Source organism: Crocodylus porosus, unplaced genomic scaffold (assembly GCF_001723895.1).
Source record: "Crocodylus porosus isolate Cpor-Errol unplaced genomic scaffold, CroPor_comp1, whole genome shotgun sequence".
In the NCBI taxonomy this organism is placed as follows: Eukaryota; Metazoa; Chordata; order Crocodylia; family Crocodylidae; genus Crocodylus; species Crocodylus porosus.
The window spans coordinates 68,290,094-68,309,441 of NW_017728947.1; the positions used below are offsets into that span (position 1 = coordinate 68,290,094).

At 39.5% G+C, this 19,348-nt stretch overlaps 1 protein-coding gene across 2 annotated transcripts in view; it reads right to left on the reverse strand.

Moving 5' to 3' along the window:
• HEATR5A (HEAT repeat containing 5A) overlaps positions 1-19,348 on the reverse strand; it is a 125,350-nt gene that overhangs the window by 80,734 nt on the left and 25,268 nt on the right. For both annotated transcript variants that reach the window (XM_019551573.1, XM_019551575.1), the window contains exons 7-10: positions 15,862-16,022; positions 11,189-11,444; positions 8,257-8,412; positions 2,387-2,637 (exon numbers count right to left, since the gene is read on the reverse strand). In XM_019551573.1, the coding sequence (XP_019407118.1) occupies positions 2,387-2,637; positions 8,257-8,412; positions 11,189-11,444; positions 15,862-16,022 (824 nt within the window). The remainder of the gene's footprint in view (positions 1-2,386; positions 2,638-8,256; positions 8,413-11,188; positions 11,445-15,861; positions 16,023-19,348) is intronic.

The following is a 19,348-nucleotide window of genomic DNA, read 5'->3' on the forward strand; positions in this document are numbered from 1 at the left end:
ACCCGGGTTATAACTACAACCATAATAACAATGACAACAAACCTTTCCTTTACTACAGTTTTTCTTTAATTTGCACATTTATAAAAATCCATGAAATAATCATGGAAACTAAAACATTAATTCCCACCTTGCTGGGGTCATCTGACCCCAGTACTTTTTCCTGCCATGGCAGGGGGTTGGACTTGATGATCTGCTCAGGTCCCTTCCGACCCTACCAACTATGAAACTATGAAATTCTGGAACAATACTCAATAGATACAGATACTTTGAAAGAATCTAACTTGAAAACAAAAATCACACTATAAAAAAATACTGTATACTGAATAAGCATACTGACGATACTCTTTATCAGATGAATGTTAAAGTAGTAACACTGGTTTCATTTCATTTCATCTGAATTTATGAATGACATTTCATGTATGCACTAGCAACTATGACTTGGGAGGCTTTTCCTATATAAAATATTACCACTAGTATATGATATCAAATATATATTTAATATACTAACTGTTTTGCTAATTACATCGTGTCCGCAACATTCAACACACTCAAAATGAAACGCAGTAATAGACTATGGTTGCTTTCCAAAGCATGACATATTTGATGCTCTCTTTTCAAAACTGCTCTTTTTAAACCGGTCTCTTTCAGTTCCTCAGAACTGGGGCCAATCTAGAATTTGGCAATTTTCCTGGGAGACATTGGAAGAGAGCTTTTGTAACTCCCATGTAACTGGTTCAGAATATTGCTTTCTGTTCCCTGTTCTGTCCTCTTAGGCCTCCCCCAGGGCAAGGACATCCTACGTCATATTTTTCAAAAGAAATCTTTGTTAAAATGGGAGTGTTTGTCAGATAATTTGCATTCTTTAACTCTGCTTAGGTATACAGCTTTTCAAAAGACACTCATCTAATGAAGTTATTGAAGTTATTTATTTTATTCTTTTTATTCTTCCCCACCCAAACTCTTGGAGTTACTAGCAGATTAATTTTTTTTAAAACCAAAGACCGTACTCCTCCCCATCATCCAAAATCAACCATTCCCTGAAAAAGGCTTTGCCTACACACTTTAAGTACTTCTGAAAAAAAAATTACTGATTTACACTGAATATGCAACAGTACACTAGTGTAAATAATGTCAATCATGCTTATCAGAAGTGAGAGGGACTACAGCAAATGTACTATTAAAATGTTAATTTGGTTTTATTACGGTGTAATGGCAAGTAATGAAATAACTCTTTATCCATACAGGTATGCTTCATCTGGTCTGCTCCAATCTCCCTGGGCTGTGGAACAGAAGTCTTCAGAAGTAAGATAACTGCCCAAGCTGTGAAGAGAGGCTGCTCATATCAGTGCTGTACCATATTTTGCTATCTGTGATTAGCTAAAAAGGATGAAGCCTTCCTTACTAATGTAGAAACAACTTCTGACATCTGCCTGCTAGCACTTCCAACTTGGATTACTGTAATGTTATGTACTCTTGAAAGCCATTCAGAAACTTCAGCTAAAAGGGGAATATTACATTCTATCAGTGTGGACAAAATTGGTACATTGGATTTGTGGCAGTTTTAACTGGAATGATTATAGAAATAACTACATTTTATTTTGTATAGTTATGAAAGGAACCAGGGTTACAATAACTCATTTTTAGCTCTATAAAAGAATGTCCTCCCAGGAAACTTATTTCTAATACAGAAGCAATGCAAAAGATCTGTGAATGTACTTCTAATTAGTTTTTTTTTTAAAAGAAAGATCTTTTTCCTTGGCAAAGCCTAATGTGTTTCAATTGTATTCTGGACTAACACAGTCTTTTCTTACCCAATAATACTGCTGTGATGTTCGTGGGAAAGAGGCAAATAATGGTAGCCTGCCAATTTAAGCCAATGGCAAAACAGGCAAGAGATATAGACACTTTAATCTTCAAAACAGAACTGCTTTATTTACAATTCTGAAAACATAACTCAAGAAATCTACACTTTTCCCTAATCTGCCCTCATTCTCTAACAGTTCTTTAGAATTAACCTTCAGCCCAAAGAAAGCAACTGAGATCACTCAAAACCCCCTCTATATAATTAGTATAACCCAACACATTGAATGGTTATGATGCTGATGATGCCACTGTTTAACTGTAAATTTCTCAAAGAAGTTCAATATTTAAACTTAGGAACATATTCAGTTATTTAAGTAACTGGTTTTATGAAGTATGGAAAGCAACATGATCACATGCCTAGGAAGAGATGATACAACATTAGAAAACTAAGTTTTTCAGTTTAATAATTATGTCATAAAAGTTAGTAGCTAAAATATCACAGATGAATAAAAAAAATACATGTTAAATACTACAGTAACAAGTATCACAAATCTACTTATAAACAAATTACTAGGATAATTACCTTCCCTTTTCCATGTGAAATACCCAAAGGACAGTATCTTACTGCTCCCAACAAGGCAGCGGTAGCAAAGCTATATCCAGTCACTGCTTCTGGAGAAGACTTAAGGGCACTAAGACGCTCAACACAGCGATCCAAAAGTGGCGACACATAGGATGGCAAAGCTACAGCAATGCAGCGTAGACACCAAGCTGCTGTGAGACGAACCGAGACACTAGGGTGAAGAATGACTGAAATTACTGTATCCAGAACTCCTGAAAGAATTAAAAAAGCTAAGTTAAAAATTACAAACAAAGAAATCCATTGCTAAAACAAAGACCACTAGTGAAACGAATGTACATATTTATTGAGTGATGGTGAAAATCCTTCTGTTTGTGTGCTCATCTTTGAAAAGTGCTATTGTGAATTTTGCATTCAACTTACTTATTTCAGGATATTAAAATATTTTTCAAAAGAACCTGGATAAGGAGCAGATGGATTAAATTAAATCCTGGAAGGATTATACTGATGTTGCTGAAGAAAGGGGAAAAGTGGCAAAAAACAACTTGATGCTTCTTTGACACCACTGTCTCATGTGAGTTCTCTTTCAAGTCGTTAGTCTGCAGTCATGGTATGTACCTAGACCACATATTGCTAGGATTATTCCAAAAGCCACAAAAGTGCTCTTTTCTATACATTAAACCTCTACAATATCATAGTCCCTTTTCTTAGAGTTAGATTTGGTCGCAGCAACCACTTGCTTGTCACGTTGAGGCTCGACTATTTTAAGCATGAAACTACTGATCTTAAAAAAAAAAAAAAAAAAAAGGCTGCTAAAAGTACAAAGCAAATTCAAAGGCTACAATTGCTTCAAAGAAGCAATTCTATTCCGGGACCAAGAACAAAACAATGAAACTTTTTTATCTCTTCCCTGACTCCCTCTAAATACAGGGTTAAAAACAGTGGGTGAAAACCTTGGACACTTTCCCAGACTACCCAAAGGACCATTTTGCCCTTTGTGATGATGACCTCCTACAATCCATAAAAATATCAATCTTGAAGTGAAGTGTTTTGGGAAGAGACAGATCTTGCTTGGCAACTACCTCACAAATCCAGAACTGACTCCCAAGAGAGGTCAGAATGATCTCAGACCTTAGAAACTGTAAAGGAAAATGCAGCTTTATTTAGATTTGGTTTTCAAAATTAATATCACAACAACATGTAACAAAATAAAGACCGAAAAGACTGGAAGAGGAAAAGATAAGACACTGGGGAAGGAGGAAAGATATACCATATAGGTACACATCGTAATTTTGGCAGGTGTTCAGTGACCAACAATCTAGACCAAAAGAAAAGAAAGAAACAAAATCTAGATTAATCAAGTTGTTTTGCCATAGATAGCCTAGAAAAGTAAGGCTGAAAGGAACCTCAAAAAAAAAAAAAAATCACCTATTCCACCCAGCAATTGAACCTACCACTTTTTCTTGACTACAAAAATAAAGTCAGGACATTTACAGTTAGGGACCAACCCAATTTGCAATTTCACAATTTTCATGGTAACCACAAAAATCAGTAGATCCCCATGAAAAATCATGAAATCGGCAGTGTTTGGCAAGGAGGGGGAGCACTGCAAAAACAGAAAAAGAAAGGAAGCTCTTATATCCTGAAGCACAGGAGGAGGCAGAAGCGGGGGGATTTTCATGATGAAGCATTGCAGGCCCCCCATGCCTCATATTAGCCAAGGGGCCCTGGAAGTCCTGGCCCTCCCCAGAGATCAACCATTAGCCATTTGTCAACCGCAGGGGGCAGGACTTCTGGGTCCCTTCAGCCAATCTGAGGCACTTGGGGGGTGGGGGAAGGGAGGGCATCATGCTCCACCACAAAAATGGCGACTGGCGCATGCTCAGACTGAGAAACCAAGGGGCAGTGCCTCAAATTTGGTAGGTCCCTATATATAGTGTCCTTCATTAAACTGAACATACTTAGATCATTGTCTAAGAAATGAAAGCAGTTAAAACATACAATATATGGAAGCACAATAAAAATCTCTATTATCCAGCATCCCCAGGGTAAGGGGATTTCCGATCATGTAAAAATTCCAGCTATCTGAAACAACCTGGCAGGGGTTTTAAGACAAAATGGAGTGGGGGGGGGGGGCATAGCCGCACGCAGAAGAGCGACAACAGTACAGGGTAGTGGATGGCTGTGGCGGCCGCCATGTGCAAACTTTCCAACCACACCGGCCAGTCAGAAATTCTGGTTAGTAGAGCATACCAGTTAGTAAAATCCTAGATAACAGGGATTTTACTGTAGTAATTCCTTCTTCCTCAATATGCTTCCTGTTTAACACATCCCCTCCACCTCAGAGGGGATACACAATTGTTTCTCTGGACAAGTGCATCAAATATAACATGCATGTATGTTCATTTTTTTTCAGACTTTTGACAAGTATCAACAGAACACAAATTACCATACTTACTTGAATACAAGATGAGGTGCACCCCACACTTGGCATAGGGGAAAAAAAGCAACTCGTCTAAAAAAGCCACATAAGGAAACCTCATTAAACATATTGTCTATCAGCAAACCACTGCAAAAAGCAGCATATGTGCAGCAATGGAAACCAACTATGAAGTTGATTAAATGTAGCCAACACAATGTGTGACTATAAAACACATTGCCCATATTGGGCAAGCATGTTGATGGAACTTTCTACCTCTCTACATAAAAGTCTTATCCATTCTATCAATTTCTCCAGGAAACCCATTTTCATTAACACTTCAAATATAAAACCATGGTCCACACTATCATATGCTTTCTCCAGATCCAAATTTTTTACTGATGTTTTTAATTTCCTTTCCTGAATGTGAGTCAGTGTTTCTCTTATCAGCTGAATTGACTCAAAAATCCTGCCCAGGACTGCACAGGTAGGATCTTTATGTATTACTTTTTTTCAGGTTCTTTTGTATTCTTAGAACTACCATCTTTGTTAACAATTTGTAGTCTGTATTTAGCAGAGTAATTGGTCTCCAGTTCTACAGAAGCTCTATCTTTCTTTTAATAAATAATAAAATCACTATTCCACTTGTAAAATCCTTCCCCACTTCTCCCTCTCACTATTTCTTCAAAAACCTTTACTATATCCATCCCCATGCACAGGCAAAATTTTGTGTAAAATTTCATGGGTAGTGTATCTGCTCCTGGAGATTTTCCTTTTTTTTTTTTTTTAAAAGTTTTTAAGACTCCCCCACTTCCTTTAAACTTATCTTTTCTTACATTTTCTGCATCTCCTCTTCCTCTATTTTTTCTTAGTCTTCAGTCTCTTTTAGAAAATTCTTCATTTTCTTTCTATTTCCTTCTTCTGGTACAGTTCTTCACAGAATCTCCTTGTTGTTTCCAGTACCTCCTCTTGCTTTTCCAGTCACACCTCACTTTCTATTTGTACTGCTTTTAGCTATCTTTTCTCCTCCTTCAGTCTGTCTGAAAAGTATCAGAACCATTCTTTGTTTTCTTCCACACAAAGTACTTGTGCTAAAAATATTCTCTCTTTCATCTTGCTTTTAAATGATCTTTCCAGCTCCTGCTTTGTCTCTTCCAGTTCCTCTCGTATCCATCTTTCTTCTGAAGATTCCTTTAGCAGCCGCTGCATCTTCCTTTGCAGCTCTCTCAGTTCTTGTCCCCACATTTCTTTGGCCTGCTTTCTTGAAAAATTCTTGTCCTCTTCTTCACCATCATCCACCATTCTCTGGTACTCTTAAAATTCTTCTTCAGTGTTTTCCACCCCTGTGACAGCTGAAAATTATGTCTGTGATAAAGGTGCTTTCTGAAGGCTCTATGAAGATTAGATCAAGTGTTTTCTTGTTATTTGCTTAGATATTAAGCTATATGTTGTTGCTAAAAGCCTAATTAAAGTTTAAGATGTAGTCAGGCCTTGTATAAAGTAAGGCCTAATAAATTTATCAAAGCCTTGAAGTAGTAAGGCCCTGTGGCAAAGTTAAAATTAAACTTATCAAAGGAATGCAAGGCTTGTGCTGCTTTTGGTCAGTCTAAGGACACTTGAAGTAAAAAGAACCTGAGTGGCTGTACGTTATCAGTACCGTTCAGAAGCTATAAATTAGCTAAAACATCCAGAAATCATTCTGAAGGAAGATACAGCTCTGTGAAAAGGATTAGTTAGCTGTTGACCTGGATCAGTGGGCCTGTGGATCTCAAGGAGCCCAAAGAATGAATGCCAGGGTCCTTCCTGGTACCTCTTGGACAGCACTGATCAGGGAAGCCTGACTTTGCTGAGCTTTGTGGAAAGAGAAACTTGTTGCACATCAGGCATCAGAGGGGACTGCCTATAAGTTGCCAACGTGAATTATTCTTGTCTGTCATTGTTTGTCTTGTTATTACACATAGTTCTGTTTTTGTTAAGTTAATAAACTTTTCTTACCTTTCTACCCCCGACCATACTCTCGATCCCGAACCCTCCACAGGTAGCTGGGACACACCCCTTATACTGTTTTGTGTATGCATGACACTTCTGCATCTTGCAACAGTTGTACATATAACTTCCACACTTCCTTTCTTCTTATGGAGCTCTTAACAAGACTCACTTCCACTTTCAGCATCTAGTAATCACTAAACACTTAAGACTGCTTTTTTTCCTTATCTCTATTTCTTTTGATATAAACAAAGTCATTTCTTGATTGCCTCTTTCCACTAAGGGCTTCTCTAGTGAAAGCTTTCTCCCCTCCCCACACATCTATTAGTGACTCTTCTTCTAGGATTTGTGTTAATCTAGATAAGCTGTCTAGCGTTCCATCACCTCCTTGTCCTGTTCCATCACCTGCTTTTACTATATAATTAAAAAAACCCAATATTGTCTATGGTTTCTCTCTGACCATGTATACCACCAGTCTTCTAAGCAGAGCCTTCCTCCCCTCCCAATCTGATGATGGCGCATATACATTGAACATTTCTGATTTTGTCTCAACTGCCAGTATCATTCATTATAGTCTGCCACTGAGGATGTCTTCCATGTATTTCGCTCTCAGCTCTTGAAAAGAATTACTACTTCTGCCTGTTGCCATGTGACATAGCAATGGGGACGAGTGCTCCATAGGAGGAGTTTAAATCTCAAGATCATTGTTTTCAAATTTGCCCCTCACTTCCCTGTGTTCAGGGATAGCCGGGTCAGACAGTAAAGAGAGGGGGAAGAGGCTGCCAGGGGAAAAAGCTAGGGGGAAGCAGAAGGCAAAGGGGCTACTTCACCCTCCAGATTTAAATTTTCCTTGCTGTAGCAGTGGGACAAATTCAAGGCAAACCTTTAATATTTAGATTTTATACCTGAAGAATTATAACAAATTTATAAATTTCCCATATATAGAATCTAATAATTGAGGGGTTGTCTTATAATCATGGTCATCTTCTATTCAAGGAAATATGGCACTATCCAGATTGAAATCTAAAAACATAAAAATATTTCTTAAATTGACTCCCACTCTGCATCACTGCTCTAATACATTAAATCAAGATGAAATATGTCTATGTCTTAACAAATACCTGCCCTGTAAGTATAGCTATACCAGCAGAATTTCACAAAAACTAGTTCTATTGGGGCCAGGTTGCTGGGCTAAAGAGACCATTTGACTGACCCAGTATGACTGTAATACTTCTTACAGTCTTATGTAGATAACCACCGGTTTCAATACCAGGTGTTTTTAGGTTTTCGAGAGGAAGTGCGAGTTTATGAGCCTAGCAGCAGGAAGTCAGAGGGAAGTTTACAAATGTAGAAAACAAGTGTACATTTTCTGAGATTTGCTACTTACACACCTTGAAAAAATACAAATGCTTTTGTTATCAGGTATACAAAAAAAGGCTCTAGGGATATTTTGTTCAGTAATAATTACCTGTACTGGAATCTTGTAACAATGGTGCAGCAGTAGTTCCTAAGCCATGTATAAGACTCCCAAGCTCTTGTAATGCACAGACAAGCACATGTTGGCTTACTGTTATATCTGTTGTACCAATCCGCGTTTCCAAATTACCGTCACTCATTACAGCATCTGATAACAGTAAGAAATAACTCTGAAATCACTGACAAAATAAAATATATCATCTCAAGAGACAGAATAAAGTAACAATATGATACGGTGCGTAAATGAACAGGTACTTTCTTAACATTAACTGTCTTGAACAGGGTTCAGAATTTTCACTGAGACTTAACTGCATTTCCAACAAGAAATGTGGCCCATTGGGATGGCATGGTTAAGGCATGCTAGTTTCCGTGGGAAATGACAAGCAAGGGAATGATGTGGCTAGCATTCATAAAGCAGGTAACAGCTACCTAATCTATTTCAGACTTTATCTGAGAAGTTTGGAATAGGTCATATTTTTAACATGGCATGATTGTAATAAACTAGGTTTGCTAACCACTATTCTGTCTGATACAGTATGACAGTCTTTCAGAAACGAAAGATATGCTGGACATTTAAAACTACATATAAACAAAGGTCTAGTTAAGCTATAATTCAGAGGGACAACCCAGTGCCCAGAGAAGTCAATGTAAAAGGGGTATTAAGGAGCTTTTGATAATGGCCTAAGGGTAGGATTTTGAGAGTCTACAGGCTTAACTAGTGATAACACATACACACCTATATACATATTATATGCGTGTGGGTGCGGCCAACAGTGGCAAAAGTGGATGCTTTAGAGCAGTTGCTTTCAACTGTGGTCTGTGGATCGCTGGGGGGTCACAGACTATGTCTAAGGGATCCATGAAAGATGACTATGATGATTCAAAAGTATGTGGATACCCACACTTACAATTCAAAGGGGTCTGAACCTCCATTTGAAATTTCAAAAGGGTCCGCAAAATAAAAAAGGTTGAAAACCACTACTTTATAGAGCAAGAGCATATGAACAGGGTACATCCAAAAGAGTCTATTCTCTGTCATACTTTCTCTGGCATACACCATCATTGATCTAGAGAGTACCATACTGATAGTACCCTCACAGCTGAGAATTGGCAAAACACAGGCAAGTAAGGAAATGATGGCAAGTTAGTAAGACAAATTCATAGATTAATAGCCGTTAAACAGAACACAGTCAGGGATGTATCTTTAAAGCAGAGGATAGACCACTCTGAATGTACCCTGTTCATATGCTTCATTTTCCAACCTCTCCCAGGATAAGGAAGCAGATATGTACTTGTCACATAACAGCTCCCTCATTCTAGTGCGATTCCCATCAGATCAGCTAGTAGGGCTGTGTGAAGCTTTGGTCGCTGATTTGATTCGGTAGAGATTCAGCCCTATTCAGCTGCTGAATCTCCAAATCCAAATCAGGAGACCTTTTAATCCAGGAGTAGGCAAAACGTGGCCCGCAGGTCAGATCCACCCTGACATGCCATTCTATCTGGCCCATGGGGCCTGTAAAAATTTAAAAAATTGATAGTCATCTGCCCCTGGCTGCCTGTCATGCGGCCCTTGATGGCTTGCCAAAACTCAGTAACTGGCCCTCTACCCGAAATGATTGCCCACCCCGTTTTAATCTCTTCAAATTGAATTGGAACCCTTTGAATTGATTCAGAGAGATTTGACGATTTGGACATAGACACAGCTTTAAATGTTTTTTCTACATACCTCAAGGTACCAGGGGCGGCTCATGAATGCTGAGATGGTGGGGCAGATGCAGTATCTCACAGGAGCGCGGGGGGGCGGGGGGAAGGGCAGCATCCCCAGTGCACTCAGCAGCAGACCTGGAAGTGGACCAGAAACACTTCTGGTCCACTTCCAGGTCAGCCAGGGAACGCACTGGGGGTCCCCCCCCACCGTTGGCCAATCACTGATCGGGGGGAGGGGCACAGGGAGCCCTCTGTGCATTTGGCAGTGGACCCAGAAGTGGATTGGAAGTGCTTCTGGTCCTCTTCCAGGTTTGCCACTGAGCACATAGGGGCTTCCCCCACGCTCCTGTGGGATGTTGTATCTGCCCCACCATCTCAGCGTTCACAAGCCACACCTGGTACCTCAAGGTATGTAAAAAAAACCAAACATCTAAAGCTCTGTTTATGGCCGAACCACTGATTCTGCAAATCTGCATCAAATCTTCAGATTCAGATTTAGCCGAATCGAATCGAGACAGTGATCCAAATCATCAACGAATTGAATCACTGTCCCCAATTCAGGCTGAATCTGAATCCAAATCGAATACAGTCTGTTTCATACACCCCTACTAGTTAGACCCCTCCCCAGCCCTGCATGCCAGATCCAGTGCCTATAACACCACTTTGGCACAGCAGCAGAATGTGAGTACAGCAAATGAAGAAAATATCCCTAAAGGCATTCAAAATACTGCTCTATAAAAGTAAACAATCAGGTTTAAATACAAAAAAAATATCCTCTCAATTTTAGGAAAGACAAGCAGCTAAAAGAAACCACTTAAAACTGCTTTAGTGATGTGCTCTTCTGTACCAGAGATGGACAAGGCTGAACAAGAATATATGGAGGAAATCAAGAATGGTGGTAATACCAACTCTTAAAGGAAACTTTTTGTCTAACATATATACTGGAGTGTAAAGCCAGATAGGGATGTACTTTCATATTCAACATAAAACTCTGCTGTGGAAGAAAAGTAAGAAAGGGTTTTTTATTTTCTTTTAATTAACAACTATCCTGATATAAAACATAGTCAGTTCAACTGAAATGCTTTATGTTATTATGGTAATGTATCAGCACTAGAAATTCTATTTCTGCAGCGTCTTTAGGATTAGGTTGAGTGAACAATTATTTCAACACTGGTTTAAAAAAATAGCCTGAACACATAATCTTGTTAGTCCCATACCCACAACTTTCTTCATTTTCCAGATGGCCTGACAAATCTCCTTGGCAGCTGCAATTTGAGCTTTTTCCCCAAGAAGGCCTCCTATGGTAGCTCGAAGGATAAATGAAACACAGCGGCGACAGCAGATAGCATCCATCTGAGTTTGATAAACTTTGGGGTGAGCCTGAGACACAAGGTCTAGGACATGTGAAAGGAAGGCAGAGAAATTCGTTTCAAGCCACTGCCCTCTTAATGTGGAAACAAACACCACGTAAGTCTGAAAGAAATGTGAAAAAAGTAATATTTAGAGAAAAATCATCCAGAAATTGAGATTAATATAAATGCTTTAACCCAACATGCAGTACCACCCTATTCCCTACAGAGACCACATAACAACTACTTTATATGACAAATGTATTATATATGCTCTCAGTTTTCAAGTTAATTCTCTTGCCTTTGTGCTGGAGAAGGTTTCATCTGTTACTTTAGGGGTACTGCTCAAATGGTTTTCAATTAACATTTTGCCAAAAATACTGAACCTGGGCTTACTGCAAACTAATGCAGCCTACTTATCTGTGTCATTTCATTTCATTTCACAGTGTGAGAAATAGCAATTTAGCCTGCACAGGCACTTGTTATGTAAAACATTGTGTTTGGCCTCAATGAACAACAGCTTCCAGCTATTTAATATTCTGCACATGGAACCCAAATTTAATGTATGAATGCATTTTAAGAACCACTATGCTTCAAAACTATAACCGTAACCTAAGAGAATTTTGTTTCTGTAGACTCTGAATTGGGGAATATTTGCAGCCACTAAGAACAGCTCTTTATTTCAATGAATTTTAATTGTTCTCCTTGAATAGAGGTACCTACAAAGACTGTGGATGTCACAACACTAAGAAAAGAATGCAGAGCCACTTTACAAATCTACTCACCACAGGGCCATTTATTTTGCTGCATAATAGAGTCCCCTTGCAGATGTTTAATGTGCATTTGTTGCATCAAATGTTTAATACACAAAAAATTGCTATTATTATGAAAAATAAACGCAAAAGTGTGAATACACAAATGAAATATACCACTAAAGGTCTGTTAAGAAGAGTCATTACTATCAACAAAAGATTATTTTTCCCTCATCTCTTAACAATTTCCTTTTGTATGTATAGTTTTATTGAGGACTATACCTCTTTATTATGTTTTATTTAAGGATACAACCCCCCCACCAATTAAGGTCTATACAAATTGTAATTGTATAACTGCTCCTCCAAAAGTCTAAAAGCTCTTGACAAATATTGCTTAAGCTTCCCCATCTTGAATTAAACACTTCTAAAAAGCAGGAAAATTGGGGAATAAAAGCAGTCAAAGGCTTTAAAGGCATACCATTTTTTAAATCCATGGCAGATTTAATTAGTTTCATCACTATTATTGCAGAAATAAATACCATGTCCTGGAAATCTGGTTGACACTAGAATATATTACGAGAAAGACTAAATTATAGGGCTGTGCAAAGCTTCAGTCGCCGATTCGATTCCAAGGTGATTTGCTGCTGAATCTCTGAATCCAAATCGAATCAGGAGACCAATTTAATTCTCCAAATTGCATCAGAACCCATGGATTTGATTCAGAGAGATTTGATGATTCAGGCATAGACAAAGCTTTATATTTTTTCTACATACCTCAAGGTACCAGGCGGCTTGTGAATGCTGAGAAGGTGGGACAGATAAAGCATCCCATGAAAGCATAGGGGCGAATCCCCAGTGTGCTTGGCAGCAGACCTGGAAGTGAACCAGAAGCACTTCCGGTCCACTGTGGAGTGTGTGGGAGACCCCCCCCGCCTCAGTAACTGGTGCCTCCTGGGTCTGGGGGGGTACCTGGGGTTCGCGCTCCTGTGGGATGCTTCATCTGCCCCACTATCTCAGCATTCACGAGCTGCGCCTGCTACCTTGAGGTATGTAGAAAAAAACATACAAAGCTGTGTTGATGGCTGAATTGCTGATTCTCCAAATCAGAATTGAATCTTCAGCTTTGGATTCGGCTGAATCAAATCAGGACAGTGATCTGGATCAGTGAATCGAATCACTGTCCCTTGAATCGGGCCAAATCAGAATCAGATTCGAATACAGCCCACTTCACACACCCCTAATAAATTATTGTTTCTTTTAGTTTAACAAATTTGCTACATGAGGAAAATTAGGCCAAAGGAAATGAACTGAAAGCAATTTTTATATCTGGTCCAAATCATTTTATATGAACTCAGCTTTGATGCAATTCCTTTTGAATTTGTCAGTTTCTTATTTCTCATCCAAAAAAGTTATACAGCCAACCATTTTTAATAAAGAATCATTATTAAATCAAAAGTGTCCAAGATGTAGCCTGAGAGCCTGATCTGGCCCACAGGGCAATGTACTCCAGTCCCTTGTACTGGGCCTGTGTGGGGCCAGTCTGGGACCCCCCCTCCCCAGCCCTGCATGCCAGATCCAGTGCCTACAACACCCACTTCGGCACAGCAGCAGAATGTGAGCACAGCAAATGAAGAAAATATCCCTTAGGGCATTCAAAATACTGCTCTATAAAAGCAAACAATTAGGTTTAGAAACAAAAAAAAAATCCTCTCAATTTTAGGAAAGACAAGCAGCTAAAAGAAACCACTTAAAACTGCTTTAGTGATGAGCTCTTTTGTACTAGAGATGGACAAGGCTGAACAAGAATATATGGAGGAAATCAAGAATGGTGGTAATACCAACTCTTAAAGGAAACTTTTTGTCTAACATATATACTGGAGTGTAAAGCCACATAGCTCAGATGGAGGGATGACTGGCTCCAGAGTGGAAGGACTTGGCTATAATTCCAGGCACGGGTGGTGGGTTCTCTCATTGTTTTCACTTCCAATACGGCCCTGAGGCCCACCCTGCTTCCTACCCAACAGGCAACATTGCCTGTTATTTCCTGGAAATAAAGGCAACTGGAACACAGCGCTGGCACATTGCCTCTTTTTCATGCCAAGTTTAAAGAAAGAATGGAACTCTACCTCCACTATCCTTAGTGTGCCTGTAATTGGGACACCTTTTACCTTTGCACTGGAGTGTACTACAAATAGAATATATACCCTATTTATTCATATAGTGCACTCACATTTTCCCAAAAAATTAGTGATTGCAAAACAGGGTTCATCTTAAATAAGGAAACTGATTCTAGACAGTTTGGTTAAAAGGGGAAATCTTTTGTCTTTATTCTGCCTTCCCAAAACATAGGCTAAGTACAGACAGTTAAAAAGCCCTATGCCAAATCAATTCAATCTTTGCAGGGTAATCTAAGCTGTTTATATTGAACCAATAAGCAAGTGAGCAGACATTCACTTTTGATTCTGGAAATGCAGCCACATGTTTGCAGTGGCCCAGGCCAGAAGCTGGGGAGTGCTAGAGCATGCTTCCCTAACTGGCTGAAACAGACAGCTTGGAGCAAGGTTACCCCACCCACCCTGCCAGGCCAGGTTTGCAGGGGAGGTGCAAAGCATCACTGGATGGTGGTGGAATGTGAATTAACTTGAATCTGGAGGGGTTCTGGGACAGAAGTTCAATAAACTGATTTAACCTAAATCAGTTAAAGTCTGATATTACATCCATGCAGGTTTATCTTGAACTAGTTTCAGTCATTTTGAAAATAGTTTATGTGCATTGAACTTCTGTTGTGGTACAGATCTGAACCAGCTTCCAATCACTTATATCGGTTTATGTGTAATTTCTGTCCCTATCCCTTGGCTCAACTCAAATATTATTTTCCTCTGAAAATGGGCATGAACATTGTATCTTATTCATCATTTCTAATCTTTGTGGGTATTCAGGATCATTATTGTTTGCTTTAACAGCAAAATTGAAATGCCAGCATATTAGACATGTAGATCTAATGTTGCTAACAGGGAATGAGTTGGATTTCATATTTTACTGTCAATCACAAACAGCTTACAGCAGTGATTCTGAACCAGGATGCCATGTGATCTTTTCAGGGGTGATATGTTAGGTGCAAACTTGATTCACACAACAAACTCAGAGTTTTCATATAAGAATTCAGTGTCAAAAACATTTTGATCTGTTGCGGTTTGAGTTGTTTGCAACAGAATTGTTTTAACTTTTGTGTAGTAAAACAAAATGAGTGAAAACTAAACTGGCATTTTCCAAGGGCTGCCTTGAGTCTACCGAGGTTGAGAACCACTGGTTTTCAGTAATCTATGTTTGGTGGTCCTTAACTTAGTACTTCCATTGCCTTTCAGAAGAGGCAATTGGAACATTCTTTCCAGTGCAGTCATTGGACAACTTATTCTCATTAACTGCTGTAAAGAATATTTTAGGAATCTATAAGATGACACCGTTTATAAGCCTCATAGCCTTTAGAGATAGGGTCTGGATAATGAGTTGTTTTCATGGACACATGATTTCTCTTTCTGATTTCCAAAAGTATAAAAAAGGTTACACTTATGATTCAACTATTATATAGAGATGCATTAGGAGATGTGACACTTTAATGCATATTTGTTGTATACTATTAGTCTTAGCATAATTTCACCTATAATCATATTATGTTGTATTAAAATTTCTCAGAGAAAGTAGGTATGAATTAGAGAAGTTTGCAACACAAAAATGGTATGTTAAAAATAACGAGCAACATTATAAAGCAGTGCACAGTGTAATCCAAACCTGAGTAACTCCAACTCTAACATCCCTGCTGACTGAGCTTGTCCCTTTCAAAATATCACCGCTGGCTCGTAGAAATCCAGAACTCCCACGAAGAAAACCTGTTCCTAGTAGTTCCATGGCTTCTTCCAGAGAGAGTTTGCGAACATTTGGCCTGGCAGATGCTAAGCATAATTTATTAAAGATAAATACATTCACAAAAACTCTGTAAAGGCATTCACATTCTAGGGGGAAACACCCACAAGTTTACATTTCTCATGTAGCACAACTAAATCCAAATCCGTCTAAAGCAGATGTGGTCAACTTGCAATAAGGAACACAGGCAGCCTCTATGTGGGGCACTTGGCAGATCAGAGAAGGAGTAGGGAGCACAGTGACAGATAGGATGGGGAGCAGAACGTAAAGTAGCAGGCTAGACAAAAAAAACAGAAGGAAGAAAGCAGAAACAGCAGCAGATCCATTGGGGAGCACAGTGCTGGGATCAGAAAGCAAACCAGCAGTTCAGGCAGGGGAAAAGGATTGGAGTGATATTTGGGGAAAGGTTTAGAACTAATTTGTGATACAACCACTGAAAAAGCTGGCCCTGCACTTGTCTAAACCATAATTTTATAACAAACCCCAAAAATCAAATATCTTCATATTGAGAGCTACTTTGATGAATGCAATCTAGAAATACATGGATAGACTGCCATCTTGAATTCATTCTTTAAGACCTACCTTACAACATTATTTTCAGGAAAATCAACAATAGCCCATTTGCATAAGTGGCACTAGAAAATATTATTGGAGGGAGGGGGCTGGGTGGTGTAGAGTGCACCAGACTGACCTTGCCCCTCCCTCCCACAGGGCCATTCCAAGGCCAGCGTCTGCTGGTGCTGTGTGTGTGACAGTGGAGGAGCATGTGGCAGGGACGCAGCACAGCAGTAGCAGTGGCACTGGAGCCCCTGTCGCTAGGCCAGGTTGAGGAGACTCAGCCCCATTAGCTCCGGCCTTCCACTGCCTATGCCCATTTGTTTTCATAGATAAAGCCAAGTTAACATTAGTAGAACAGATTCTGCAAGCAACAAAAACTTACTCACCTTCAGCATGTGCTAATGATGGTGAGATGGTGAGACTTATTAAATACCTTTCTTTTTTTTCTTTTTAAAGGCACAGAACTCCTAGGAGTGGTATTTCTAGCCTCTTATTTTATTATTTTCCAAGTCACATTTTATTAAAGATGTACTTTGGTCTATGCATAAATAAACAAACTAGATGACTGCGCAATGTAAAAGACAAATTGTCCACAATTTCCCTTAGAACTTCAACTTCAAGAACTTTCACATACATTCAGCAAGATAAAATTAGCTTCTATCTGGGTATTTTTGTAGTTAGAACAATGAAAAAGCTACTTTCTTCAAACTAAAACATATTTTAAACTTAAATAAAACAGCTGAACTCCTTACTGTGAGTAAGAATCAATGAACTGTGGGATTTTATTTCAGGAACAAATACCATAAGAAACAGTATACGTGCTGATCCTCTATCTTAATATTTGGTAAGACACTGATTAATTCTTTTATATAAGAATTAATCAGTGTCTTACCAAATATACATTTTACCTAACTTTATGAGGTATTACTTCAGCACCCAACTCTATTACGTAAGTGCTGTTATACTGTTCATATGGGTTAGGAAAAAAGTGTCCAAACAGGTTTACTAGAAAAACACTGAATTTATGAGGTTTTTTGTCTTTTGAAGCTGGAAAATATGGCTTTGGTCCAATTATTTTCTCCAAAAAAATCCAGACGTCAAACAGCTTCTAAAAAGCCTATTTTTTCACACCACCCAAAAGGGAGTAGGTTAAGCTTAATTAAAATAATTTTCTCTCATGATTTGCTTTGACTACACTTTTGCTCCATCTTATGTTGATGTTCTTCTCTAAAAATCAAACTGTAGAAATTTGAAATAAATATGTGCAGTTTGTATCTCGCTATATTCTAAACTTAAAGTTTTGAATTCTTCTTTAAAATGACAAAAGTTTCTAAGTAGTCAAAAATACCTGGTGAATGAAATGGCACAGAGAAAATTTGATGAAGTTTGGATGATAACTCTTTACATAATAACCCTTGAACTGGTGTGATTAAGAGTGCTGGTTTACACAAGAACATAAGAACTGGGTCAGACCATAAATCCATCTTGCCCAGGATCTTGTGTCACACAGTGGCAGAGAATGGATGCTGAAACAGAGAATGAACTGGATATGACTACAGTTTTTTCTACTGTTCCTCTCCTCTCCCACTTGCAGCCTGCAGTGGCAATGATTTTCACATTTTAATTCCACAGTGGGTGCATCTACACGTTCATTAATGCATGGTAGTTACTGTACAGTTAGTTTAGCACTTGCATAATGAAGTATTAACTAAATGTGCAATAACTAGAGTTACTGTGAGTAGTGCCAGCGCACGGTTTATTTTGCAACAGCTACTGAGCAGTAGCCTAATAACACTGCTTAGCAGCTTATTAGCAGGGATCCCAGTTTTCCATTTCCTACAGAAAAAACAAATGCAGATTTTCCCCCCTACTGGAGTAAAATGCGGATTTTTCATTTTAGCAAAGAAACCCATGGATATTGAAGTTTTGCAGCAAGCCCTCTGCAGGCTGGCAGAGTTCCAGCCTGCAGGGGATTGGAGGGAGCAGGATGAGGGCAGTCGGGCAGGGAGCACCATGTGCATGTATATGTACATGGCCCCAGGCAGCCTGGAGAGCAGCTCCCACAGGTAAGGCAGGGAAGGAGAGTGCTAGGTAGGGCTGGGGCTGCTCCCCTGGGACCTACGCAGTCAGGCTGTGCTTCAGATTTGGAGAAGCTTCAGATGTTTTGGCGTCCGAAGCACTTTGGAAAAGCTTCGGAGCCACCTTGGAGATCCATCCATAGGATATAATGGGGAATCAATGAAATATCTACAACTTGGTTGTTTTTTTGTCTGATTTGGATGAAATTTGCAGGGGTGGTAGCACTGTGGTGGAACACATACATGTGACCTGAGTTTTGCTTTCAAGGATTTGGGGTACATTACCCCCTGAACCCCTGCACCAATCTTCTTGAAACTTGGCAGGCTTCATGCTCTCAGCAGAGACTACGATCCCTGCAAGTTTCATCCAAATCAGACAAAAAACAACAGTTATAGCTATTTCATTGGTTCCCCATTATAGCCTATGGCTGGATCTCCGAGGTGGCTCGGAAGCTTCAGAGTCGCTTCAGCTGGATCAAAGCAGGAACCTGGACCGGAGCTCTGGATCAGATCCCTGGCATCTGAAGCAGCCAGATCTGAAGCCAGATCGAATAGCTGCCTACTCGCACAGGCTTACTACGCAGCCTGGCAGGTGCGACTTGGTGATGCAGGGCAGAGTGCAGCCATGCAGGAAAGCTGCTTGCCACTGCGAGCTCTGCACTGCTCTGGCAACGCACCTGTACATGCATGGGGGCAGCACAGCTGGTGGCGCAGGGTTG